Source organism: Suncus etruscus, chromosome 5, assembly GCF_024139225.1.
Source record: "Suncus etruscus isolate mSunEtr1 chromosome 5, mSunEtr1.pri.cur, whole genome shotgun sequence".
Classification (NCBI taxonomy): domain Eukaryota; kingdom Metazoa; phylum Chordata; class Mammalia; order Eulipotyphla; family Soricidae; genus Suncus; species Suncus etruscus.
Genome location: NC_064852.1, coordinates 538,504 through 566,498, shown reverse-complemented (window position 1 = coordinate 566,498; position 27,995 = coordinate 538,504). Strand labels below are relative to the sequence as shown.

The 27,995-nt window shown below is 46.5% G+C and overlaps 1 protein-coding gene across 1 annotated transcript; it reads right to left on the bottom strand.

Moving 5' to 3' along the window:
- Positions 1-800: 800 nt before the first annotated feature.
- Positions 801-27,995, bottom strand: RBM18 (RNA binding motif protein 18). Its single transcript, XM_049773080.1, has 6 exons — positions 27,869-27,995; positions 23,237-23,365; positions 12,900-13,026; positions 9,121-9,207; positions 6,209-6,294; positions 801-2,877 (listed from the first exon to the last, which is right to left on the bottom strand). The coding sequence occupies exons 2-6, from the start codon at positions 23,347-23,349 to the stop codon at positions 2,718-2,720; spliced, it is 573 nt and encodes a 190-aa protein (XP_049629037.1). The 5' UTR covers positions 23,350-23,365; positions 27,869-27,995; the 3' UTR covers positions 801-2,717.

The following is a 27,995-nucleotide window of genomic DNA, read 5'->3' as shown; positions in this document are numbered from 1 at the left end:
TTCAGCATATTTATGACACAAGATGTATTTGTTGGAAACTTCTATTTTGAAAGAGGGGCAGTGTGACACTAAACACAGGAAGATACTTTCAGTACCTTGAAACTCACTTTTCAAACACATTTCCAGGGACAACAGCTCATGTCTGATCTTTGACAGAAGGTGGCAGGCAGAGCCCAGAGAGTTGTCCCTGAGGTCACCTCTAGCTGGGGCCTGCTGCAAAGAAAGTGCTTTAGAGACTGCCCAAGTCCTGAGTGGAAACAGCTCAAGAGCCATAGTCCCCATCAGTAATAATATTGCAAACCACAAAGGAAAGAGAGAGGAGAAAGGATTGAGGTGGAGGGAGAGAATGTGAGAGAACAGCAGCAGGCAGGTAGAAGGCGGGAGGGAAACGGGATACTGGGGACTGGTGGCAGGAAATGTGAACTGGTGAAAGGTGTTGGATACTGTGTGACTGGAATTCAATCATGGACAACTTTGTGACTGGGGGGAGAACCTATATTATGAATGACCTTATAAACCATGGTGTTTAACTATAGTAATTTTTTTAAAAATCTGAAAAAGAAAAGCCACAGTCATGAATGTAAGAAGTAATCAGGGAAGGGCCGGGGTGGTAGCGCTAGTGTCTGCCTTGCCAGCGCTAGCCTAGGACGGACCGCGGTTTGATCCCCCGGTGTCCCATATGGTCCCCCAAGCCAGGAGTGACTTCTGAGTGCATAGCCAGGAGTAACCCCTGAGCGTCACTGGGTGTGGCCCCCCAAAAAAACAAACAAAAAAAAAGAAGTAATCAGGGAAGACACAACTACACAGACCATGTCGTGCGTTTATTCACACAGAAGAGTCAGAATCAGTACAAATAATAAACATCGCTTTAAATACAAATAAATAGCTCTGGTTTCTAAAGGAAACAACTCCATATAATTCAGAGTTATTTTCTATGATTCTATTAAAAATAGAAGACTATTTGGCAATAAGTCAGTCCTATTCCACCATCACCCTTTGGGAATGTAAGGATAAAATGGTGAGTTCTATGCTCTAAGAATTTACCAGGAAAAAAAAAAGGGGGGGGGGACTAATGCTTCCTCCTCCTGGAATTAACCCTCAAATGGAAGGGAGAAACTTTTTATCATGGACATCACTCACAAATGCAGGAAGAATGCACTATCTAAACTCTCTAAAAGACTTTACCTAGAGAAAGGCGCTAAGAACTTCTCAATATGGGGTCTAAGAAACCAGAGACCTTGCTCTTGCTACGCTACAGTTTTGGTTCAAGAATCTTGATTCATGGAGGCCTCAGGGGAGCTTTTACATTCCTCTAATCAAGTTTCCTATTGCTAGGAATGACCGTGAGGGACAGCTCGAAAGAGTCCCTCTCAAGAAGCAATGATGTGGCCCAAAGACATGGTCCTGGGCCGGGACCCAAAGAAACAATACCATGGGCAGTTCAAACTCTGCTGCCTTTCCACTCGGATTGTTCCCACGAGCGAAGCCTACCCAGGGAGAAGTGACTCTTGCAAAAACAGCATTACCTAAAAGGCCTGCCACCTCCCAGGCCTTTTATGCCTGAAACTGCAAGCTCGCTACTATAGTGGTCCAAGCTGGAGCCTGAGTTTTTAAGCCCTTGCAACATGTCTTCCGCTCGGACCCCAGTTCAGTGATTAGGAAATAATGTTTGTGACAATCATCTAGCCACGTATAGGTTTTCAAAGAAAAAGTCTGCTCTTCTATTTAGCCTGACCAAAACGCAATTTCAAATAGAACATTCTCATGCTATAAAAAACAACCTCATGCAGTAAAAGCAATTTAGAATGTCCCACAGCTAAATAATATTTGGTATTACAGAAGGCAGGACTGCTTCAACGGTTCTTTTTTTAAAAAAAGACTGCTATAGAATAAAAGTTGGATTTCCAAATAGAATTTCCTTACGGTTGGTGTATAATATGACATTTGATTCTATGGTTTTGTCGATGAAAATAGTTCCTTTATTTATTTATTTTTAAATTATTTTTATTGTGACCAACGTCAATTACAAATCTTTTACAGTAATATTTGCGGTACATAGTGGCATTGAATCAGGGGTATTCCCACCACCAGTGTTGTGCAAATAGTTTTTAAGATGCTCGCCGTGTTCTCCTACCTGGGATTTTGAATGTTCTGAGAGAGATCTCAGTATTTGTTCAAAGAATCAGCTTCCTTCTGCCAAGAACTTTCTCTTTTCAGTCAGTGAGAGGGACTGCCACAATCAATTCTGGATACCAGTTCTGAACATGATTCAAAGTATTTCACTTCCTTCCCCATCTCTCACTTTTTATGTTGTAAAGACACTTGAGCACAAGAAAAAATGCTCTATTATTATTTTTAAGACGGATGTTAGTAAATTTAGCTTCCTGATTGAAATAGTGATTTTTTTTTAAAGTTTGCTTTTCTGGCACCACTCTGTTGTTTCTGGAGCTCCGAAATCAAACAAACCTGCCAACTAGCGCATCCCAGTGTTTGAGTCACAAGTTTGGATACAATCCTATTTATTCTGGACGAAGCTCAATTCCACACACACTTCAGGGAAGAAAAAGCCCTCAGAAGATCCAAAATGTCATGTCACCAAAATCTCACATGTGACTGTGCTTTGTTGGGAAGCACCGGTCACACCTACAAAGTACAAAGGCAGAGGGGTGGAGGCGTCACGACAGATTTGCTTTGGCCGGGACGGTGACTTGCAGCCATCATCTTCGGGACTTCCATGCTGTTCTCGAATAAGGAGTAGTCCTTTTTTTCTCTGGTGGCTTGAAGTAGGAATACACCGGAGCGGCTGGATACTCCGCATCAGGGTTTTCCGCCATCATCTTCAGCTTTGCTTCAATGGCTTTGATCTTGGCGGTGACACTGGAGAGAGGAGAGCAAAGGGTCAGAGCCCGCAGACTGCACCTGTCTTGGAGAAGCCCCAAACACACCTGAAGATGAGCAGAGCAGTCACACCACCACACACATATGGCAACTCATTTGAAGAAATGAGAAACGCATTTGAGCTCATTTGAAGAAAGCATGGGAGTCAACATCGCAGTCAGGCACTGCCAGATGACAGGCACTTTCTGAGAAAAATGCAGTTAGCTTTTCTAGGTGTGCTCATATCTGGTTCCATCACACAAACTCAGAGCACAGGAGGAACCACTGTCAGATCCGTGGTGCCCTATTCACCGAACTGTCATTAAGCAACAGAGGACCGGACAGGGTCTCCTAGGACCCAGCTATGGTCAGGTATACTTCAGATACAATCACATTTCATCCCAGGCCCCTTGCCATAGTGGTTGACAGGTAACAGGGAGGCAAAAAATAATTCGTGTAGGAATTAAAAGCAGGATCTGGAATATACCTCCCAGTTTTTTGCCCCTCTTTTGTTTTTGGGCCACACCTGGCAGTGGTCAAGGTTTATTTTTGGCTCTGTGCTCAGGGATCATCCTGGCAGTGCTTGGGGGCCCATGTGGGGTGTCGGTATTTGCCTTTCTGTGACAGACTTATTTCACTGCTTTACCTATTTATGTAAGACACAATAGTCATTCAAATGACAGACACAAAACGGGCTGGTTGTTTCTGGGAGTGGGGGATTAAAAGTGCCTGCAGCCCACATCGTCTCCTGAGCCCCACCAGGCATGATCCCTCAGTACAAAACCAGGAATAAGCCCTGTGCACCACTAGATCTATTGTCATTAGACCCCAACCCCTGCAGTATTGTGGGGATAATAAAATAACACAGTGGGTTTAAGTGCCCAGTCAATCTATAAACTGATGATACCTTTAAAAAAAAAAAAAAAGAAGCATTTCCATGGTCACAAAACATTGAACAGTACAAAACTATGAAATACCAATAAAGATGAACAAATCAGAGGAGCCGGAGCGATAGCACAGCAGTATGGCATTTGCCTTGCATGTGACCGACATGGGACAGACCCAGGTTCAATCCCCAGCATCACATATGGTCCCCCGAGCCTGCCAGGAGTGATTTCCGAGTACAGAGCCAGGAGTAACGCTTGAGCGCCGCTGGGTGTGGCCCCCCAAAACCAACAAAAAACAAAACCCAACAATAAAGCTTTCTGGGGTGGGGGAGAAACATCACATCCAGACAGTGCTCAAAGCTTACTCACGGCTTTGAACTCAGGGATCATTCCTGGCTGGGTGTGGGGGCCAGAAGTGGTGTCCTGGGGATTGAACCAGGGTTAGCTATGTACAAGACTTGCCCATTACTTTCTCTTAGGCCTCAATTACCATGATTCTTTTCCAGCCACATACCTGGCTCTGTGCTTAGGGACCATATGTGGTGCTGGGATTTGAACCATTGTTGTGGCTGCGAGTTACTTTTAGTCTATCAATCGTGTCATTCCTGAAACCAATTCAGGCTTACCTTCCTGGCAGTTTAATGATATGTGTGTTCCTCTTTTGTATAGCATAGAAAAGATATAAGAAAGGTTTCTGAGTCCCCATCCTTCTGTCACACAATCACTGTTTTCCTAACTGTGCCTTGGGGGGTGGGGGGGAGGAGGGAAGAGAGGAGAGAGAGAGGAGGGGGGAGAGGGAGAGAGGGAGAGAGAGAGAGAGAGAGAGAGAGAGAGAGAGAGAGAGAGAGAGAGAGAGAGAGAGAGAGAGAGAGAGAGAGTTTTTCTCAGGGATCACTCCTTATAGAACTTAAATGATACAGTACCAATAACTGGGCCTTTTGAGGTAGTGAGATTCCTCCACATTTTGTGTGTGTGTGTGTGTGTGTGTGTGTGTGTGTGTGTGTGTGTGTGTGTGTGTGTCTTTCGTTTTAGACCACTACTGGTAGTGTCTTCCTTCCTTCCTTCCTTCCTTCCTTCCTTCCTTCCTTCCTTCCTTCCTTCCTTCCTTCCTTCCTTCCTTCCTTCCTTCCTTCCTTCCTTCCTTCCTTCCTTCCTTCCTTCCTTCCTTCCTTCCTTCCTTCCTTCCTTCCTTCCTTCCTTCCTTCCTTCCTTCCTTCCTTCCTTCCTTCCTTCCTTCCTTCCTTCCTTCCTGGCTACTACTGGTGGCGCTCAGGGATCACTCCTGATAGGACTTAAAGAACCAGACATGGTGCCGGGAGTGAACTCTGGTTGGATGCATGCAAGGCCAGTTGTGCTACCTCTCTGGCCCATCTCTTCACGCATCTTCCCCCCCCCCCATTAGTTAAAACACTGCACACATGCACACATCAGAGTGTCTCTGAAGAGATAACTAGGACTGAGCTCTGAAGTCCAACTTTAAATCTGGACTCTGCTCCCTGCAGAGTCAAGGTGTTTTTACCCCTGGAAGCTTGCTTCCTCGTATGTAAAATGAGTAGAACACTACTTCCACCAAAAAATTTATGATAATCAACCGTCACACAACATCTGCCTGCTTCACAGTAAGCTCCTTAAATCCTGACTATTGTTAAGAGTCATTGTTATAATCTCTCCTGAGGCTAGGATGCAAGAAAGAAAGAAAGAAAAAAAAATGCCTTCTGCTTAACCATCCACTTCCCCTTTCTCTGCCCAGCCCTCATAGCTCCTTCTGTTCTGAATTAACTCCAAAGAAGTAACTGACAATTTGTACATATTAGAACCAAAGATGTTCTAGTTACTGAAATGGCACGGAGAACTAACGCACGGCAAACCGTAATTCTGGATCAAGAAACCGAGCTGCAGCGAAACTGTAGTGACCACCATACTCAGAGTGGTATCGTGACATGTGTTTTGAGGTTCTGTCTGGGCTGGACTTAGTTGGCTCCCCGGGGCTAAGACCCAGCACAACACAGGACTTTGACCTACATTTTTTGAGCGAATGAGTCCTCGACATGGGTAGTACGTGATCGTGAAGTGACGGAGGCGAGGAAATGCATACATTCTGAAGACTAACCGAATAAATATACCGCCCACCACTGTCAAAATTAGCAAAGCCTTTTTTTGTTTGTTTTTTGGCTCACATCCAGTGACATTCAGGGGTTACCCCAGGCTCTGCACTCAGAAATCGCTCCCGGCAGGCACGGGGGACCATATGGGATGCCGGGATCTGAACCACTGTCTGTCCTGGATTGGCTGAGTGCAAGGCAAACGCCCTACTGCTGCGCTACCTCTCCGGCCCAGCAAATCCTATTTTCGATGCGAAGCCTGAATAGTTCTAGACTCTGAACAGACAGGGCAGAAGTGGCGTGAGCTCGTGGCAAGTGTGTCTTCACCAAGGCCCAACTTACCTCAGGTTGGACTGAACGGGCTCAGTGCTGGAGGAGGGCTCCAAGCTGATGGGGAGGATCTTGTCATTCTTGTTGTGATCGTACCTCTGAAAGAGAGGAGAAAGCCCCTCAGTGACAGCAAACCAGACTTTCACTGGATGTGGAGCTTCCGAAAACCCCAGTCCCATCAGCGTGTGGTCAGCTCAGAGACACCTTCATGCTGCTGTCCATTGAGAAGGAAGGCAAAACGCCATTATTTGGGCTTTTAAATGTAATTTTAAAAAAAGCCTAGAATACGGGTTCCCGTTAGTCATTAGTTCTCATTTGATACGAGAAGGGGGTGGCAATAGTCCAGTGGGTAAGGGTGTTTGCCTTGCACCCGGGTATCCCCTGTGGTTCCCTGAGAACTGCTCGGTGTGATCCCAGAGTAGTGGGGCAGGAGTAAGCCCTGCACATCACTGGGTGTGCCAAAAACCAAAAATAAAAATTAAAATTAAAATCCTTATAGAGTACAAAAGCACAGCAGGGTGCATTATTAGAATCCTATTTTAGTTAATTAATTGGAGGGGCACATCCTGCAGTCCTCAGGCTTACTCTTACAGAGTTCCTGGCTCTGAATTTAGGAATAACTCCTGGTGGGGCCTAGGGAACCTGGGTTGGCACGCTACAGTCTTATTTTAACTGTTACCTATTGCCTCTTAGATATTTCCTTTTGCTGTTTCCAAAATACTCAACTCCCCGATATCACATGATCCCTGAGCACAGAGATGGAAATAGCTCTCAAGTACGGCCAGGTGAGGCCCAACTTAGCCATTTCCACCTCTGCTTCAAACAAAAGCCAAAATTCTTAAAAAATTTTGTTAGGGGCCAGAGTGATAGTGCAGTGGTAGGGCATTTGCCTTGCACACTGCTGACCCCGGAAGAACCTGAGTTCAATCCACAGCATCCCATATGGTCCCCAAAGCCTGCCAGGAGCTAGTTCTGAGCTCGGAGCCAGGAGTAACCTTTGTGTGCTCTGGATGTGGCCCAAAAAACAAAAATTGTTCGGGTTTTTACCAAGTACTTAGCATTAATATTCAGCTCTTGGGGCCAGAGAGACAGCATGGAGGTAAGGCGTTTGCCTTGCATGCAGAAGGATGGTGGTTTGAATTCCGTTATCCCATATGGTCCCCCAGCCTGCCAGGAGCGATTTCTGAGCGTAGAGCCAGAAGTAACCCCTGAGCACTGCCGGTGGGACCCAAAAACTCAACCCCAAACCAAACCAAACAAAAATTTAGCTCTTCGTGTGCCTGCACGAAGAGGAGTAACAATGCTCCACCACCAACACCAAAAGATTCTATAATAGAGGAGTAGTTTAATTTAATATCAGACAAAGATATACTTCCACAAAAAATAAGTTTACTGGGGCCGGAGAGATAGCATGGAGGCAGGGCATTTGCCTTTCATGCAGAAGGATGGTGGTTTGAATCCCGGTATCCCATATGGTCCCCCCAGCCTGCCAGGAGCGATTTCTGAGCGTAGAGCCAGGAGTAACCCCTGAGCACCGGCAGGTGTGACCCAAAAACCAAAACCAAACCAAAACAAAAAGTTTACTATTAAAGAAGTTGGGACTTCTGGTCAAAACAAGTTGGAAGGGAGCTGTGAGGCAGAGCAAGTCTCAAATGCAAGACAGTAACGGCTCCTCAGTAAATTCAGGGGGAGAAAATGACAGCCAGCCTGGCAAATGAGACTTGATTTCCCTCTGATAGAAAATGCACTGGGTCTCTTCTTCCTGTTTCTATTCGCATTGAGAAGGTTCTGGGATTACCTGAAATTTTTACCGGGACCCAGAGGGCCTGAGCTCTTATTTCTAGTTTGGACACCGAACTCAAAAATGCTTCACTTCTGTGACGTTACTGGGAAGTGTATTGTTGGGTCGAGTTTCTGATCAAAACCAGGCCCCTAGAGCGCAAGACCGATGCTACAATTTGAGGGGCCAGGAAACTTTCCGTAGCTTGATCTGCTAAGATTCTGCTAGAGGAGGAGAAAGCTCAGGCACACTGAAGCCAGTTTCTATCCTCAACACCTCACTGGGCCCTCCCTCCATGCTGCACACAGAACTGCAAGGAGCAAGCCCTGCAGGAGCCTGGAGTAGCCCTTGAGCAGCTCCCCACAAAAGGGGAGAAAATCTACTTACTACTGCTTTGTACCTCTGTACCAGGTAGAAGAATATCATCTATCTTTTCCAGCACATTTTCCGAAATGACCAACTGCAAGATAAGTAAAAGCATCTTGCCATTTTTCAGACGTGTGTGTGTGTGTGTGTGTGTGTGTGTGTGTGTGTGTGTGTGTGTGTGGCAGATATTGCAAAGCTCCACAAGTAACTCTCAAACTCTATGGAGTAAGGAGTTGCCAGTGCTTGAAGCACTCCAATAAAACACTCATTTCTCAAGCATTTAGAAGAAACACATCCCAATTTCCCAGAGCTGGAAAGAGTCTAATAATGCCTAAAGCAACTAATTTAAAAAATATATATTTTAATATATAATAAATATATTTTTCATATTTTTAAAATATGTAATTTTAAGAGCAACCCCAATGTGAGAGAAGAGAGAGGAAAGGGGGAGGGGAGAGGAGAGAGAGAAGAGAGAGCGAGGAGAGAGGCCTAAGCGCACACATCAGTCACATGGAAAAATCAATCAAAACCAGAATCTGTGGGTATGTGGAGAGAAACAACGAAGGAACTTAATCCCTCCTGAGATGTTTCTCAAAAGAAAAATCTGGCAACACACATGGTAAATACAAGTTGGAGACCGAAGTCTGACTGTTCCAGATGTGGGGGGCTGGGAGGCCCACGGTGAGTGGCGAGCCCAGCGGTGTCCTGGCGGCTCAGGAGGGAGGGCCATCCCAGAGCTGCACCCCGGCACCCCCTAGCCCCCCATACCCCTACTTACCTTTACTTGGGCATGCGCCCATCGTACCACCAGCTTCTTGGACAGAGCCAGCTTGCCATTGAGACACTGGATGGCTTGCTCCGCTTCCTGTCCAGGAAAGGGACAGATGTTGTTGTATTAGTGGACACATCGAAGGCCCACCTCACAGCCTGCCTTGCGGCAGTGAGGACCTCATCATCTCTAAGGGCTGAAATTGGAACCCACAGCTCTGGGTGGTGATCAACAAAGGCAAAGTAACAAACACACTAACGGTGCTTAAAGGCTTCTTAAAATGCCTAAAAACAAAATCCAAACCAAACCAAACCAGAGCCTTAAAGAGCCATCCCTTTAAGGAGGAATTTATGCCCTGGCTCGGTCACTTCCTGACATCTTGGCAGGCTCCGAGCAGCTTCCCCTGCAACATGTGGTGAGCACTACACTGTTTGACAATAGTGTTTTGGGGAGGGGAGGGTGCATACCTGATGATGCTCAGGGATCATTCCCGGTGGGCTTGGGGGACCATGTGGGTGCAAGAGCTTGAATCCAGATTGGTTGTGTGCAAAGTGCCCATATGCTCTATTATGGCTCCGGCCCCAGACAACAGTACCAGTGGTTTTCTACACAGGGGCCACTCTGATTTAGGGCAATACCCAGAGGGCTGCTCCTTTCAGAACCCAAAAGCAAAGGCATCAGGAAAGATGAGGGGAAAGGGAACAAGGCCTGAAAAAGCAGGAGTGAGTCAAAGGGACCGTGAGCAAGAATCCAGGAGAGCCAATATCAGAACTGGGCTTTCAGAGTCAACACCACCCTCAGAGAGACAGCAACGAGGCTCAGAAGAATTCCAGGCTGAGAGGAATCTGAGGAGAATCGAAGGCTGGAGAACAGTCACTCTAGGCCATTCCCAGGAACCCTGGCCATACTTTTCCATCCTGTCAAACCTTCTCCACACTACTAGCATCCAGGAGGCGTTGGGCCAAGTGCAACCCGTGCTGACTGGGGGTGAAGAAGCCCTTGAAGGAACAGAAAGAGGAGCAGAAGATTCTCTCCGAGGCTACTGTGGAACCCATGGACATTCGGGCTGCTTCTACTGGCTATGTGTTCTAGAATTCTACTGCCATCATTTATTTTCACAAGTAGTGATGGAAGACTGTGTGTCAGCTGATGGAGAAGCCCCCGGACTCTTGCCTCCCCAGCCTAAGCGTTTGGTCAAGTTTCTCTTAGTAAATGTGAGCTTAGTGGGCATTAATATGCACTTATACGCACACATACACAATCTAATTCTATAGTATCAGGAGCAATAGGATGCCAATATGCAATTGTTTTCAGAAACAATTTCCAATCTTGATACGTCATTTCCAAGTTCAACAATATTGCTAAATGCCGATAGTGATTTAAGGGCCCTAGTCTGTTCCCTCAACTTCCAGAGTAGTGAAGGGGTGTCTTATTGTCCCCTTCCCCCGTGCGACTGACCCTGTGAGAGCAAATGCACTGCACTGAATGGCACTGAGGTCAAACACCTCTGCAGCTGCCCGAGAGGGTGTATGATGTAGGGTGCTCCTTCCAGGCACAGTGCTGCAGTTTCAGTGAGGCTGTAAACAAATCCTAGCTTCAGGGGTCACAGACAGAACTGCCTGGAAGAAGCTTTACCAGGAACCTTCACTAGAGGGGTCGGAGCGATGGCGCAGCAGTAGGGCTTGCACGCCTTGCACGCTGACCCAGGACCGACCTCCGTTCGATTCCCCAGCGTCCCATATGGTCCCCCTAGCCTGCAAGGAGTGATTTCTGAGCACAGAGTCAGGAGTAAGCTCTGAGCGTCACCGGGTATGGCCTAACCCCTCCCCCCACAAAAAGAATCTTCACTAGAATTTTCTTAAGGCTGCTCTTAGGAGAGGGTGGGGTGGCTCCCACCTACCCTAGCAAGCGTTAGGCCCCGAGTTTGATCCCCAGTGCCACGCTGCAGTCAGGGGTATGTGAGCAATGAAACTGAAGGAGGTATGAGTGGCTGTGAGTCTCGGCTGGGAGGAGTGAAAGACCCAGGGAGCACCTCCGCCAACTGTAGGTGCAATCCCTGGTCATCACACATCACCAGAGGGAAGGAAGGGGAATGCTAACCACACGGGCCATGCCTTCAGCACCCTCAGAATTAGAATGATGCATCACTTACTGTCTATGAGATTTTTTCAGTACTAGAAAGAAAAATGACACTCTCCTACAATTTCAGAATACATCAGTTTAGTTTTTTTTTTTTTTTAACATATAAAACATTTGTTTTGAAGGGCAATGTCATATCACCAGGCAGTGCTCAGTTAGTCCTATGCTCTACACTCAGGAATTATTCCTGGTGGTATATGGGGGATCGTATTTGATACTGGGGATCAAACTTGGGCACAAGGCAAATAAATGCTCTGCCCTCTATACTATTTCTCTAGCCCCTAGTTGGTAGCTGTGTTAAGAAAAAAACTGTATGATCTTTGTTGCTATCCTCTGTTTTCATAAATATATGGAAAATGCACACTATGAGACCTATGAAGAGATTCCCTACTGATATGTCTGCTTATCAGGGTAGTCTAAATTGGGAATCTAGAGGATCAGCCTAATAATTTACCATAGTCATTTAATGACAAATATTATGCAGTTAGCAAAGTGATGCTGATTTGTTTTTATTTTTGAGTTTTGGGGCCACAGTTGGTCATGCCTGGGGCTAGTCCTGGTTGCAAGGCAAGGGCCTTAATCCCTGTGCTCTTTCTCTAGCTGCTATTCTTCTCTTTACGGTGGTCTGTTTTAAATCGAGGAAGAGTTCAAGGTATAGCTACCTTTAAATTTTATATTTCACAGCTCTTGTGGTGAAACCACAATGCAAATACATGATCGAGAATATCATTTAAATGTGCATTAGTGACAGGAATCTAATATACCGAGTGGTAAACATGGTAATATGATCCCATCTGTGCTATAAACTATCTGTGAATGTGGACAGACTAGAAAAATATGTAACTATTAGTAGTGATTATTTCAGGCTAAGTGAAGCTACTTATTCGTATTTTCATCTATAAATAAGCATGCTACCTTTAAAATAAGAAAAACATCCAAATAGAATTACTAATAAAGTAATTAACGAGGCAATGTTTTTACATATGAATTATCAAGCTACGGCAGGTACTAAGCTACGTCTCTGCACTTAATAACATTCAGACTCCATTTCTTTCTCAATGCACATCTGCACCCGTGCCCAGGCCTCGAGACAAGCAGACACCTATGTGTGTTGCGGAGGAAGCTGAACCGTCTCTTTTAGGCACATGCAGACTGGCCTGCATCTGTTCTGAGACACCGAGATGTTCACATATTTTAAGAAATCACAATAAAAGGGAATTTGTGGGTGGCTCACCACAGACAGGGAGGGCTTCAGCACCACAGGGCAACGCTACTGAAAGAAAAAGAGGCTTAGTTGGCCAACCTCTAGCGGAAAAACAAAATGGAACAGGGAGGAGGAAGGATGGCTGGGTGCTTCAGGGGCACCCTGAAGTGTTTGGTTGGGAAAGTAGGTCAGGGACTTTTGCCTGTGGGCCCAGGGAGGACCCCAGGAGTGTCCCACGAGGTGGAAAGTGTTGGACATGAGGTCATTTGAGCTGAGATCCTGCTTGCCGAAGGGTACAGGGCTGGGGACAGGGCTAGGGCGCAGAGAACCCACAGAATTGAATCCTGCCCACAAGGAGGTGCCTGGGCCAACAACTCATCAAGAACAAGGAGGATCTAAAGCGCCTGGAAGGGGAAGCAAAGAGGAGAGGGATGGCTGCAATTACCTGCTTGGTCTCAAAGTTAACAAAACAGTAGCCCCGAGGCTGACCCTCCAGGGCACCGGACTTGTGGAAGAGGAAGTCGAACTGCTTCACCGTGCCGAACTTTTGCAGGAGCTTGAGAAGGTGGTATCTGCGGAGAAGAATTGCTCATGAGCTTGGTCACTCGTCTCTTTGGCACGAGCCAAAAAGCAGGAACTAATTTACCCCAGGAGTCAACTCCGACATCCCTGCCCCCTCACCCTCCATCCAAACTGCGGCATTCATTTACTTGGCAAACACACTTGTTTGCCTCTGTTTAGAACGGGAACTGGAATTGTCGTGGCTATGCGTCTGTCCAGCACAAAAATACCAAACAAAAAAAAACCACACCTAACAAACAGCTGTCTGGCCCACAAACACCATTTGTTTTTCTTTGGAAGAAAAGCTCAAAAATAGTGTAGATTTATTTATTTTTAATTTCTTGGCAACACAATCCTATTTGGGAAGAACTTGAACTTCATCATAAACACACCCACCCATCACCCACACCCCCAAGCCAGGCTCAGCCTATCTCAAAAACAAAGCAAGCAACCAACAGACACACACACACACACACATACACAGGCTCAGCCTATCTCAAAAACAAAGCAAGCAACCAACACACACACACACACACACACACACACACACACACACACACAGGCTCAGCCTATCTCAAAAACAAAGCAACCAACACACACACACACACACACACACACACACACACACACACACACACACACACACACACACACACACTCCCACAAATAAAGCAGCAGCAGCCCTGGAAGACTTCCCTACTGGCTTGCTCGGTTAGCAATCATCAGTCCCTGTCTACACTTGGGAAACTGCCCGAACCCAACGGGCCGAGCCGAGGTTATCGGTGCTTCTGTGTGCTTGAGCTCCGCTCCACATGAGGGCAACGTAGAACTTTCACTCTCAGGTGGGTCCCACCTGAAGCAAGGAATCAGGGCTAGACCTGGGAAATGGTTCAGCCGTGTGGGCGATCACACCCCTCTCGGGGGCCTGAACGCAGCCGAATCCCGGACACAGATGGCCAAGGCAGAAACGATTCCTGGCAGGAGGTTCGCCCGGCGCATGCTCTTGCCATCCTGGCCCTTGCCCTGGTCTTGATTCCTGACTCAAAAGCAGACTTGGTTTCTATAGCACTTTAAAGTGACTCAAACAGATGTGGCTGAACAGGTTGCTGTGGCCAATGTCAATTCCGACTTCCTGTCATCTGATGTAAGGGTGAGACAAACCAACAGCTCTCCCATTTCCTTTTCCTTTGGCCTTTCTCCTGGCATCCTCTGCGCTATTCAAATGGAGTCAAGGCTTTCTCTAAACAATGCTGTCCCTGTGATACTAAAAAGGTATCAGCCCACATGCTAAATCTGTTATTACTGGGAATTCTGCCCCACAGGGAGCCAGCGAAGCTGTCGTTGCAGCCACATTTGTGTTCACATTGTTTTTCGGAGAAACTCGTCAAGATCTCATTCCCTGGCCAGCATCTCCTAGGGGAGGCAGAGAGGTCTGATCCCTGGATCCTAAGCCACACTTAACTTGATACTAATGCATCTCAATGAGCCAGTCGGATCAGGAGCCTGACAGGGAACATAGTACAGGTCTCACACCGGGGCAGGAAGCAAAGATCCCATGGCGGACTGTGGATATTAATTTGGTTTTCAGAGCTGCTCTGAAGGGAAGAAAGCTGAGATACCATAGTCTGTACACTCCAATCAGTAGACCCCACTGGAGTGTGGGTCTGTTGGGGGGAAGATTGGTGGGTTTGGGGGTGGGATGGGGACTCCTCAGGGAAAGAGAGATACCTGAAGTGCAAATTTTACTTGATTTTTAACCAGGCTGACAACAGGGGCAAGTCTCTTAAAGGCATAGATGAACTGGAAGACTCAACCAGGCCCAAGCCGGTGGATCACAGCTGCACCTTCAACTTTCTATAACTATTCAAACCTCGCCATTCAAACTTCAACTACCACTGATTGAGGGTTCCAACCCCCCTTCTCTCTCCTCCCCCTCAAAGCATCTTAAGGCTACTGTGGGCTGGTCATCTTTTCATGAGCTCTATTCTGCTTAATAGCAGGAAGGTAAGGCGATTGGCATTTCCTAGGAAATGATTTTAATTTATTCGGAGAGCATGTGGGGTGGGGGACGGGACGCCAACAGATTATTCTTTGAGAAGTGAACAAATAGCGTGCCGCCCGAGAAGCGTGACCTTAAGATTCCAGGAACATCTGCTTAGGACCGTGTCTTTCAACTTCTCCAGGATTCCTTTTTCTTGTTTGATAATTTCTGAAATTATCGGAACACGGAAACAAAAGGAATGAGATGTTTACTATTTTGCTTCCTGGAGATGGGGACTGCAAGCTCTGATAGTGAAAGAGGCCCGAAGGATCTTTCTTTCACATCTGCAAACATTTTCATCTGCTGCCGAAGCCTGAGAGTTCACTGCTCGTCAGAGCCTCGAGTCTCTTACAGAAATATGGGCCCTGCAGTCTGAAGCAGGGTTACTCCTGGCTCTGAGTTCAGTGATTACTCCTGGTGGGCTTGGGGCACCTTACGGAATGACAAGAACTGAACCTGGGTTGGTCACATTCAAGGCAGACGCCTACTCGCTGTGCTGTTACTGGCTCCAGAGACTGAATCCAGGCTGGTCGCATGCGAGGGTGCACTTTCTTTCTGGCCACTTCCTCAGTTTCTGTACTGGGAGATGGCTAAAAGGATCGGAGTGCATGCTTTGGATGTGGAAGGGTCTGTAAGGTGAGTCCCGTGGCTGCCTGGTTCCCCAAGCTCTCAAGGAGCAATTTGGGAGCATCCTGCTGAGAGAAGCCCTCAAGCACCGCCCAAACTCAACAACACAAAAGATACAAATGAGAGCAAATTCACTCTTTCAAGTTCATAAGCATGAATATCAACACTGTTGTAATGATGCTACCTCAACTGCACTGAACAAAACAACTTGGCATTCCTACACAGGATCAATCGGCTTATACAAATGGTACAACCACCACGTGGATGTGTCAAGTACTGTCTTAATCACCTGGACTAGGCAGAGGGATGACCGGGACCCTTCAAGACCTTCCATTCCAACCTTTCTTCGCCTGTGGGTGGCTCTGGTGCTCAAAGATCACTGAGTTAGAGGACAGATGTTATGGAAGGATGACAAGACAACTCAGAACTAGTCAGAGGGGAGAAAGGGGAGGTGGAGAGAAGCTTCCAAAAGCACCCAACTGACACCAGAGTGAAGCAGTGCCAGTGAACGTCATGTGCAGATTCAAAGGTGAACGAACGGAGGGCTGGACAGGCAGTACAGCAAGTAGGCTTGCCCTGCCTGCAGCCTACATGGGTTTGATCCCCAGCATCCCTTAAGGTTCCCTGAGTACAGCCAGGAATAGTTTCTGAGCAGTGCCAAGTTGGTCAGAAAACAGAAAACATGAAAGGAGTCTGGTCCAGTGAAAGACTGCAGGGAAGCAGCAAGTACCTGGCAAAGAACACGGAGAGGGGCAAAGGCCATGAAGGAGGAAGGAAGGGGGGAAGGACTTTCTGCTTGGGGCCACACCTGGAGATGCTCAGAGTTACTTCTGGCTCTGCCCTCAGGAATCACTCCTGGCGGTGCTTGGGAGACCAACGAGATGCTGGGGAGTGAACCCAGGCTGGCTGCGTGCAAGGCAAGTGCCCGCTCTGGCCCTTGATGACGATTTCTGATTTGATACTGGAGGCACAAGAAAACCAATGGAAGGACATTGAGGACACTTTTCGGTGCACGACAGAGTCCAAGAAAATTCTCTTGCCAAACTTAAAAACATTATGAGATGAATCTTTAATGTTTTTCATGGGAGGAATGAAATAGTCTTATATGATTCAAATTTAAGTAAAGGCTACAGATAGAAAGAGGGAACAAATGAAAAATAAGAAAAGGGGACAGAGGGAGGGAGGGAGAGGGGAAGAGAGAGAGAGAGAGAGAGAGAGAGAGAGAAGAGAGAGAGAGAGAGAGAGAGAGAGAGAGAGAGAGAGAGAGAGAGAGAGAGAGAGAGAGAGAGAGAGAGAGAGAGAGAGAGAAGCGCACACAGGATGAACAAACCGTACTCAAGCTCATGCCTGGGTCCTGTCCCCAGACATTCCGGTTTCAAGGCTTGTATCCAAAGAAAAGTTGCATCTGGTGACTCTCTACTGCTTTTGTTCTGTCTGATTTATTTTGGGGCCACAGAGGGCATTGCTCAGGACCTACCCTGGCTCTCTACTCAGGGACTTTAGTAGATTCTGTCAGTGGTCAGGGAGGGACCACCTCCCTTGGTGGATCAAACCTGGGTCGTCACAAGCAGGGCGAGCACCTACCCATAAGTACTACCTTTCCAACCCGCTCCATAGTTTTTAAGTTTTCTTAATAAACCCAAGACCGAGCTCTTCCCCTCCGCAAACTGATGTCCCTTTTAGCACAGACGAGATTTTTCTACCATTCTCCTGTAAAAAAACTTGAGAATCGCTCTCCATGCTCCATTCCTCTGCAATCAGTTCTTCCTTTCTTACACTCACCCACTGGTCTTCAAGTTCAGTCCAGCTGAATGGCAGCTCTGGCTCCCAGCAGTCTCTACTCACTCATCTCCTCCTTCACACTGTCGTTCTAATCCATTCTACTTGCTAGTGGCCAATTCCCCTCAGAATGTTAAGCCTTCCACCACACTGTCTTCCACATGAAATTCAAATGTGTCTGAGTAAGCAGCGTAAAGCCTCTGGCTGACTCTGACAGAGTTTCATTGATCCAGCTACTATGTTCAGGGTCGTTTGGCATTCAATATCTCCAAGTTAGTCAAAGAGATGCTCCTGACACTCTGTTCACACATAATTATCTTTCTGTTGTTGCCTTTTGTTTTGTTTTTGGGCCACACCTGGCAATATTCAGGGCTTACTATTGGCTCTGCTCTCAAGGATTATACCTGCTGAGCATGGGACCACATGCAAGGCAAGCACCCTGCCCACTGTACTAGATCTCTGGCCCCATAACTATTTTTCTTACTCCTATTTTTCTTACATATCTTTATGATTTGCCTCTGTCTAAAATGCCCCCCTTTCCCAGAATTTCTACTGTTCTTTTTCAAACTTCGTAAGCATAATGCAGTAGGATTAATTTGGTCTCTATACAGCAGATTTAATATTTGTTAAAAGAAAGTTAGTATTGGGGACTGTAGCAATAGGACTGCAGGTAGGGTGTTTGCCTTGCACATGACTAACCTGGGTTCGATCCCTGATATCCCATATGCTTCCCTAAGCCTGCCAGGAGTGATTTTTGAGTACAGAGAAGAAAAAAAAAGTAAGTCAGTATTGATTCTTTTTTGATTTCTCTGTTGAAAGTACTAGTCATATGATTTCTTGTGGGGGTCATACCTAAAGATGCTTAGGGTTTACTCCTGGCTCTGTACTCAGGAAGTACTCCTGTGGTGCCCAAGAGACCATATGGGATAATGTGGATCCAAGTCTGGCTGGTGCATACAAACACTTTATCTACTGTATTATCATTGCTCCAGTGCCCTAATGATATGATTTAGAGGTGTTGCTTTTACCCTTACAGCTGGAATAGGTCCCACAATAATTTAAGGTCCTTGCCTTACACACAGCCAACACTGGTTTGATTCCTGGTTTCCTAAGCACCACCTGGAGTGATCCAGGTGAGCAGAGCCAGTAATAAACCCTGAGTACCACTCGGCGTGCCCCTGCAAAGATCAACAAAAAAAAATTATTACAATTTTTACTAATTAGAAAAGTTTTGCAATTAAACCTAAGTGCCCAACAACTTCAAGTGGGATAAGGAAGTTGTGGTATATATATATAAAATAGAATACTATTTGTTGTTATGTAAACATTTCAATGGGATTATGTTACTGACCCTACCCTGATCAGTGATTGTGCCCTACCCTAGGGTGTGACCTGGCATTCTGCTCCCACCCTAGGGTGGTACCTGATTCTGCTCCCACCATTGGGTGGTACCTGATTCTGGGGGATAAAAGCAAGGGTATGTGGAAGGCGAGGGGCTTTTTGGCTGGAACTGATGCTGAAGCTTTTGGCTTCAGTCTTGTCCTCCGAATAAAGTTGATATTTTCACAAGCCTGATGGACTGCTAGCCTTTTAACCCACCGCTTCACCTCAGAACCGCCAGCTGAACAGGGTGGCAGACGCGTGCTCAGAGCTGGAGGGGAAAGACCTCATCCTCCATCCTTCCATCAGTCAACCCCGTCAAGAGCTGACTTGCAACACTATTCAGCTACAAGGAAGGATGAAGTTATGTAACTAGTTGAGGCTAGAGAGAGAGTTCAAGGGTTAAGGCCTTTGCCTTGCTCACAGCTGACACTGGCCCGATAACGACTAGATCTTGAATTAGATTGGACCCCCAGCACTGCACGGTCCCCTGGGCATTAATGGAGTGATCCCTGAGCACTGCTGGGAACAGTCACCAATAACTTGGGGGAGTGTGTGTGTTTGTGTGACTCAAAAACAAAAATCAAACAAACAAAACCCCAAACCGGATCAGTGAGTTAAACAGCCCCACTTTGTTGGGTGGCACTGGAATGTCACAGGAAGAATATAGATTTGAATACGGAAAAGTAGGTCATCAATCCCTTATGCCTGGATCTCTAAAATCTCCATAGGTCCTGGCATCTAGCATGGGCATCAAATGGCCACACTGGAACTACAAAGGAATATGAGTGATGAGCGGGAGGGCATTAGTATGCTTGCCAGTTGGCTGGCCATGTGGATAGAGTTGAGACTCCCAATGTGCTGCCTACAGCACAGCATGGACCAGGTGAGCAGAATCAGGAAAGAAATGTTGGGAAATCCCAACATTTAAAAAAAAAAGAACAGGACCGGAGCGATGGCACAGCAGTAGGGCATTTGCCTTGCACGTGGCTGACCCAGGATGATCGATCCCTGGTGTTCCATATGGTCCCCCAAGCTGGGAGTGATTTCTGAGTGTATAGCCAGGAGTAATCATTGAGCTTCCCCAGGCATGCCCAAAAATCCAAAATAAATAAATAAATAAAAACAATTGTTGCTGTTTTACATATTCCTGTAATATATGGAGTAAACAAATGGTTTAATTTGTCTTCTTTTTTTTTTTGGTTTTTGGGTCACACCCGGTAACGCTCAGGGGTTACTCCTGGCTATGTGTTCAGAAGTTGCTCCTGGCTTGGGGGACCATATGGGACACCGGGGGATCGAACCGCTGTCCGTCCAAGGCTAGCGCAGGCAAGGCAGGCACCTTACCTTTAGCGCCACCGCCCGGCCCCTAATTTGTCTTCTAACAAAAGGTGAGAACATTTATGAGGAAGGATGGGACTAGCAGTAAAACATCCAGGCTAAGAGGTAAGAAGTAGGTGCTGGAGGGGAGAACAGCAGGAAGTGGCGGTAATTTGTGTGTGTGTGTGTGGGGGGGGGAGGTGGTAGTTTAATTTCTTTTTTCTTTTTTTCTTTTTGGCAGTTTAATTTCAAAGCTGAAGGGTGCTCTGCAACTTCTGTCAAAAGCCACTGAAGTCTAGAGATCTGGAGTGACATTACTTTTTGAGACAGGACTCCAAACTGTTCACGTAAGTTGCCATGTTTGGAAATGCCTTTTTTGGGGGGGAGGGCATACTCCTAGCTCTGTGTTCAGGGGACCATGCAGTGGCAGGAATCAAACTGAGGTCAGCTGCCTGTAAAGCAAGTGCCTAAACCTCTGTCTGATCTTTCTGGCCCTGAGAAAGACTGATGGTATTTTAATGAATAGTCTAGGCTAGCAGTTTCCAAACTATTTAGCCTATCACTTTCTTTTCTTTTTTTTCTTTTTGGTTTTTGGGCCACACCCGGCGATGCTCAGGGGTTACTCCTGGCTGTCTGCTCAGAAATAGCTCCTGGCAGGCACAGGGGCCATATGGGACACCGGGATTCGAACCAACCACCTTTGGTCCTGGATCGGCTGCTTGCAAGGCAAACGCTGCTGTTCTATCTCTCCGGGCCCTATCACTTTCTTTTCAGGAAAAAAAAATACTTAGAGAAACCTACCTTCTTTAATGGAACAAAGTGCTCCCCAACTCTACATCAACCTAAGGTTGATACTGTGCACCCCAGACTGCTCCAGCACTGCAATGGGGCAGTACTGTCATTCTGTCAAGACTCATAGAGGCCTTGCATGAGGAACTGGATTCAAAAGCTTAGAAGGAAACCCCCTCTTTCCATAAGACCCTGGCTCTGTATCAGGAATTACTTCTGGGGAGCTTGGGGGGGACCATGTGAAATGGCAAGACTGAACTCAAGGCTACAGCACGTAAGGCAAGCACCTTGCCTGCTGTGCTATCCCTCTGACTCCAACTTAATTTCTATCTCCTCTCACCCCCAATTTACACAAGTAAGGATCCTTGGTCTCCTTGGCTCTTGCCTTGAACACGTTTGCAGAGGGAGGAACTTACAGGATTAACAATCTACTGCATGCCTGCTATATCACTGACACATAGCCCCCTCTCATCAGCTCGATGCACTTTCTATTATCTCTCCCAAACCATCAACAATTTCCTCTGCTAAGATCTCCCTTTCCAGTCTAACAGCCATGAAAGAGGTGGGGAGTCAACAATTCAATTAGCGTTGTGACCACCTTAGCATGAGTACCTCCATTTCTTAGACCCCCTTTTCCTCGGTTGCAGAGAAGAGAGCTGGGTCACATTAGAAAGTTTCAAGTGTTCTGCAGTGATTCTCAGTACCATCGCCAATGGGTGCCACTGTCCATAGGCTGTGGCTCTAATTCCTTCCTCTCATCACATCATCTCTGAACTGTTATTTTTGCTTACCGACTGTTGATTACTTTAAGACAAGGTCCCTTTAAAAAAGATTTAAAAAGTTTGGGCATTGCTTAGCCTGTCACCCAGGAAGCACCACCTGAATCATCTACTGAATGAATGACAACTGAGGAGACCTGGATGATCTCCAAGATCCCTTTAGATCCATCTTCTAAGCTTCCGTAGCTACTAAACCTGAGCTCTGGTTAAACGGTACTTCTCTATGACGGAACCAAGACTTTTGGTTTCTTCTTTCTGAATAATGAAGGTTTGCCTGAGGCAATTCTAGAAAATAATTTTCTAATATCCTAAGAAGTCAAAAAATAAAATATACCACCATCTTTAACAAAAGGGGAAAAATGGTTCAAAGCAGGGTTTCTTAAACTTTTTCAAGTTATGCCTCTTTTCACCTAAGAATCACTCTAGTCCAGGGGTCTCAAACTCAATTTACCTGGGGGCCACGGGAGGCAAAGTCATGGTGAGGCAGGGCTGCATAAGGGATTTTGCTTACCGAATATTCGCAATAAAAAATCGCATTAGTAAGAAAAAAATCGCAAAAAATCGCATTAAACATTTGCATACCCCGAAAGGAACTGCTCAGGGTATGCGAATGTTTAATGCAATTTTTTCTTACTAATGCGATTTTTATTGCAATTATTCGGTAAGCGAATAATCGCGAATACTGCGATATTGAAGGCCGGCCGTGGGCCACAAAATGTTGTACGGAGGGCCGCAAACAGCCCTCGGGTCACGGGTTTGAGACCCCTGATCTAGTCATTAGCTGAAGATTTTGAACTTCTTTTTTGTGCTTATTGTGCATTCAGATATCCTTTATAACCAGCAAATTTTTTGTAATCTGCCCTACTCTTCCACCACATTCAGTTTATGGCATTGAGACACACAGTTGGAAGTGAGGGTTTGAGGCTGAAGCAATAGCCCAGTGGTAGGGTGTTTTCCTTGCATGTGGCTGAACTGGGACGGACCCGGGTTCAATCTCTGGCATCACACATGGTCCCCTAAGCTTGCCAGGAGTGATTTCTGAGAGCAGAGCCAGAAGTAACCCCTGAGCACTGCAAGGTATGACCCTCCCTAAAAAAAGAAGTGAGGGTTTAAGGGTAAGAGCGACAGTACAGCAGGTAGGGTGACCGGCTAACCCAGGTTCAATCCCTGGCATCTCATATGCTCTCCCAAGTCTGCCAGGAGTAATTTCTGAGCACAGAGCCAGGAGTCACCTTTGAGTGCCACTAGGTGTGGCCCTCAAACAAACAAACCAACCAACCAAAGAAGTGAGGGTTTAAAAGCTAGCCAAGTCCATGTGAGTGGAAGAGCTCCAATGTAAGAACAACGATAACAGAATAAAATCATATCCCTTTCAAAGAGACTTAAAACACAGAAAACTAAATGATTAAAATTCGAACATCCCACATTCCCTGAAGATGCCTTTATGCATCAGTCATTACAACACTCCCATTTTATAGATGGTTCATCAAGATGAATGAGACTTACTCTGTGATTTTGGGGTCCAGGTTGCCAATCCATAACCGGTGCCCTTCCTGCAGGGAGCCCTCTGAAAGGATGGATGCATTCTCCAGGGGAAGAGTTTTGGTTTCTGTTTCCATCAATCTCTATGAAATACTAAAGAAAACATGCACATAAGCAGGAGAAGAACAGCACGATACTAAAGAAACTGTGAACATGAGACTTGAAATTCAACAAAATTGATTCAAGGAGTCCCTCAGCGGCCTGGGCCATTCCCCAATCCTTGGTCCAGCACCAGTTCCTGAGGGACAGCTCCTCTAGGTAAACTCTGAAGGTGAAAGGAGTGTGGCTTCTGTCTGCAGAGATTAAAGTTTTCCACCTTCTGAGGCTGACTTGGGAGGAGGCCAAAGCCTCCATTACTACATGAGAATTCCAGTTTGGTCTCCCAAGTCAGTCGTGGAAACTGCCAGGGAGTCTCAGTGTCACTGAACATTTTTCAAATCTCTTCTCATGGGAAGGAGAAGATTAATACTAGAGACTCTGAAGATAGGACTGGACTGGAGAGCAGGTTGTGAGATCTGATGAATTCTGTGGGCTTGCTAGACTTTAGTTTCCTCTAATATGTAAATGGAGAGACCAGTTCTTCTAAGGCTGTTGTGAAGATTAAAGAAAGTGCGTAAAATATATTACTCATGGCACTCAACAACAGTCATCAATAGATATTAGCTTTTTCCATTTTCATCTGGACTATTTGGGGAGAATTTAGGAAAAACCAACTTCCTCCTTGGTTATTCCAGTTCCACCACTTAAGAGGGGCAAAACACCGGGCAAATGACTAAACCACTCTGCGTGTGGCCTCATCCGTACACTGGGAATCTCATAGATCTGTGTAGATTCACTCAATAGAAATATCTTAAAACATTCTATATACTGTGTCCCCTACAGTTTCCAGTTATTATTATTGAAATGACTTCTCTCACAGCCAAAGAACATTGAGGAGTACAATGGAAACTCATGAAAAGAGCCTGTATGTCAATAAACCTGGCCTCTCATTTTGGGGGGTGGGGGGCTTGGGGGACCATAGGGGATGCCGGGATCCGAACCACCGTCCTTCTCCCCACCGTCCTTCTGCATGCAAGGCAAACACCCTACCTCCATACTATCTATCTCTCCGGCCCCCTGGCCTCTCATTTTTGCATTTACACTGGAAGTAACCTCTTTCTAAATTCCTGTTTCATCACTTGTACATAATAAATCTTGGGTATGTAATAAAATTGATTGCTTAAGGTTGCTGCAAGGACCAAAAAATGAGATGAGGGATGAAGAGCTGTTATAGCAAGTAGGGCTCCTATCCCACATGTGGTTCAAACCCTGGAATCACATACAGTATCCTGAGCACTGCCGTATGAGTAAGCCTTGAGCACTACCACCTGATCTGGCCCAACTCCCTCTCTCCCATAATAAACAAAAGGATGAAAGACCAAAAGAAAAGAAACGTAAGAGTGTGGTAGAGGGCCCGGAGAGATAGCACAGCGGCGTTTGCCTTGCAAGCAGCCGATCCAGGACCAAAGGTGGTTGGTTCGAATCCCGGTGCCCCATATGGTCCCCTGTGCCTGCCAGGAGCTATTTCTGAGCAGACAGCCAGGAGTAACCCCTGAGCAATGCCGGGTGTGGCCCAAAAACCAAAAAAAAAAAAAAAAAAGTGTGGTAGAGAAAAGAAAGGATAAAAAACCCTAGGAAGAGGGCTGGCCGGGCTGACCTCAGACCTCCCTCTCAGAGGAAACGAGTGCCCTTTCTATCTGACTCAGGGGCCAGAGCTGCAGGAACTGGGTCTTACTTAATAAGCACAGCTGTCATACACTGAATGCTGCCATTCCCTCATATTCAGGGCAGGGCAGCAAGCTGAGCAGACAGTATCCCTAGGGAACTGCTGAAAGTGTATCCATACACCGTTCGTGGGGGCAGTATTCTTCCTTTCCCCCTCAGTGGCCAATCTGTTGGCAAGGTGTGCTGAGAATAAGAGAAGTGAATGGCCCATACGTCCTTTTAAGTCCATGAAGTCCATACACAGAGGTAGAATTCCAGGGAGAGAAAAGGAAGGAACAGTTTTCCCTTCTTGCTTCTCTGCCATTCTATTTTCCTAAAGATCATTCAGAGAAAGTTGAATTGCATTTCTGTTTTCTAGGTACTGGTGACAGACCGGTGAACAAGCAAGATCTCAGACCTCAGGTTTATACTTGGAAGAGAGGGTAGACCAAAGCAAAACAAGCAAGCTGTCATTAGTAATAAACGCGTTCACACAGGCTGAGCAAAGTGACCTGTCGGGGAGACTTTACTGAACAACTTTAGAATTACTGGAAGGAGAGGTGGGCTAGAGTGTAGCACAGAGATTAAGTAAGGTTCCTGCTTTGCATGTAGCTGACTCCAGTTCAAACCCTGGCACAGCATGGTCCTTCAGGAAATACTTGAAGACAAAAGCGCCTAAACACTTCTGGCCTCTAACACCATCCCCCTCACCATAAGAGTACATTAAGCAGATGTTTAAAAAGAATTATTGGAGAGAAGCGCTCTAAAGATGATCTGAGCCAGGGGTCCTCAAACTTTTTAAACAGGGGGCCAGTTCACTGTCCCTCAGACCATTGGAGGGTCTGACTATAGTAAAACAAAACTTATGAATGAATTCTTTTTTTTTTTTTTTTTTTTTTTTTTTTTGGTTTTTGGGTCACACCCAGGTGCTCAGGGGTTACTCCTGGCTGTCTGCTCAGAAATAGCTCCTGGCAGGCACGGGGGACCCTATGGGACACCGGGATTCGAACCAACCACCTTTGGTCCTGAATCAGCTGCTTGCAAGGCAAATGCTGCTGTGCTATCTCTCCGGGCCCATGAATGAATTCTTATGCACACATCTTATTTTGCAATGAAGAAACAAAACAGATACAAATACAGTATGTGGCCCGCGGGCCATAGTTTGAGGACCACTGACTGAGCTGAGGACGGGATGACAGCGGCTCTGCTTTTCTCCACAACTGAAAACAGCACAGCAAACAAAAGATGCTTTGATGGAGGCTGGGGGGGGGGGGGGAGAACATTTTCCATGGGAAGAAAGAATTTAGGACGTGGACCCCGCCCCCCAAAGATCTGGACCCAAATCCTGGCTTTGGCACTGAGTGGGCCATTAGGGGTGTCCGTGTCTGCTCTACCTGGAGTGTCCCTCTCCCCCTCCCTCCCCCTCTCCCCCTCTCCCTGTCTCCCCCTCCCTCCCCGCGTCTGCTCTCTCTCTCTCTCTCTCTCTCTCTCTCTCTCTCTCTCTCTCTCTCTCTCTCTCTCTCTCTCTCTCTCTCTCTCTCTCTCTCTCTCTCTCTCTCTCTCTCTCTCTCCCTCCCTCCCTCCCTCCCCTAAGTTCCTAGCACGCGGGGCTTTGACTTTGACCCTGGCTCTCTCCACAGTGCTCAGCGCCCTTGTGGGCTCTTTTCTGGGCCCGGGAATCGCGGGAATCACTGAAACCGCCTGTCCCTGGGCCTGGCCTTGCTTTGTTCCTCCACAGGGTCTCCTTGGGACGCTCCCCGCCTAGGCCCTGCGCGGTGGGAGCCTTCGACCTGACCTGACGTCTGACGGCTCAGCTTGGGAAGGGAGGTGGGAGGGAGGCGTGGGGAGAAGTCAAGACTTTTGGCCAGGACACTACCGAGAAATCACTACCGTGACAGCTAAGTAAATAAACACGACCAATACATAGATGGATAACCACTACCCATAGATGAATCAATAAGCAAATAATAAACAAACACTACCGATAAACACTATCAATAAATAGATAAACATGATCAATAAATAAACTCTACCAATAAATAGATGGATAACCACTACCGATAGATGAATCAATAAACATGACCAATAAATAATAAATAACCACCACCGACAGATAAACACTACCAATAAACAAACAATAAACACTACCAATAAATAAATAAACGTTATCAATAAGCAACTAGATAAACACTACCAATAAATAGATGGATAACCACTACCGATAGAAGAATCAATAAACACTACCAATAAACAAATAAACACTACGATAGATAATCACTAGCAATAAACAAGTAGATAAATAAAGAAACATTATCAATAGATAGATGGATAACCACTACCGATAGATGAATCAATTAACACTACCTATAAACAAATGATAAACACTACCAATAAATAAATAGATAAACAAACGTTATTAATAGATAAACTACCAATAAATAGATGGATAACCAGTACCGATAGATGAATCAATAAGCACTACCAATAAACAAATAACCACTACCGATAATCATTAGCAATAAACAAATAGATAAATAAACATTATCACTATATAGATGGATAACCACTACCGATAGATGAATCAATAAACACTACCAATAGACAAAGAATAAACACCACCAATAATAGATAAATAAATGGACGTATCAGGAAGCAAATCGATAAACTCTACCGATAGACAGACAGCCAGCTAGACAAGCAAACGAGGCTGCCCCCTCCCCCCTCCCCGCACCCCACCCCGCGTCCCCGCCGATTTCCAGGCCGCCCGGCGGGGGCGGGGGCGGGGGCGGCGGCGGGGCGCGGAGGCGGCGTCGGTCTCCGGGCCCCTCGCGCGCGCGCTCCACCCGGCCTCACCCGCAGCCTGGGCCCCCGGTCCCCGGGCTCCTGCCCCGAGCGAGCGGCTCCGGGTTCCAGCCGCGGGACTCGCTCGGCCGCAAAGCCCGGGACGTTCTGCGCCTGCGCCGCGTCGCGCGTCGTGACG

Coding starts and splice junctions, on each gene's coding strand:
- RBM18 (XM_049773080.1), bottom strand. CDS start 23,349: ATGGAAACAGAAACCAAAACTCTTCCCCTGGAGAATGCATCCATCCTT. Junction 13,027..23,236: donor CTGGACCCCAAAATCACAGA/GTAAGTCTCATT, acceptor TCTTCTCCGCAG/ATACCACCTTCTCAAGCTCC. Junction 2,878..6,208: donor CCCGTTCAGTCCAACCTGAG/GTAAGTTGGGCC, acceptor TCCTCTCTCCAG/TGTCACCGCCAAGATCAAAG.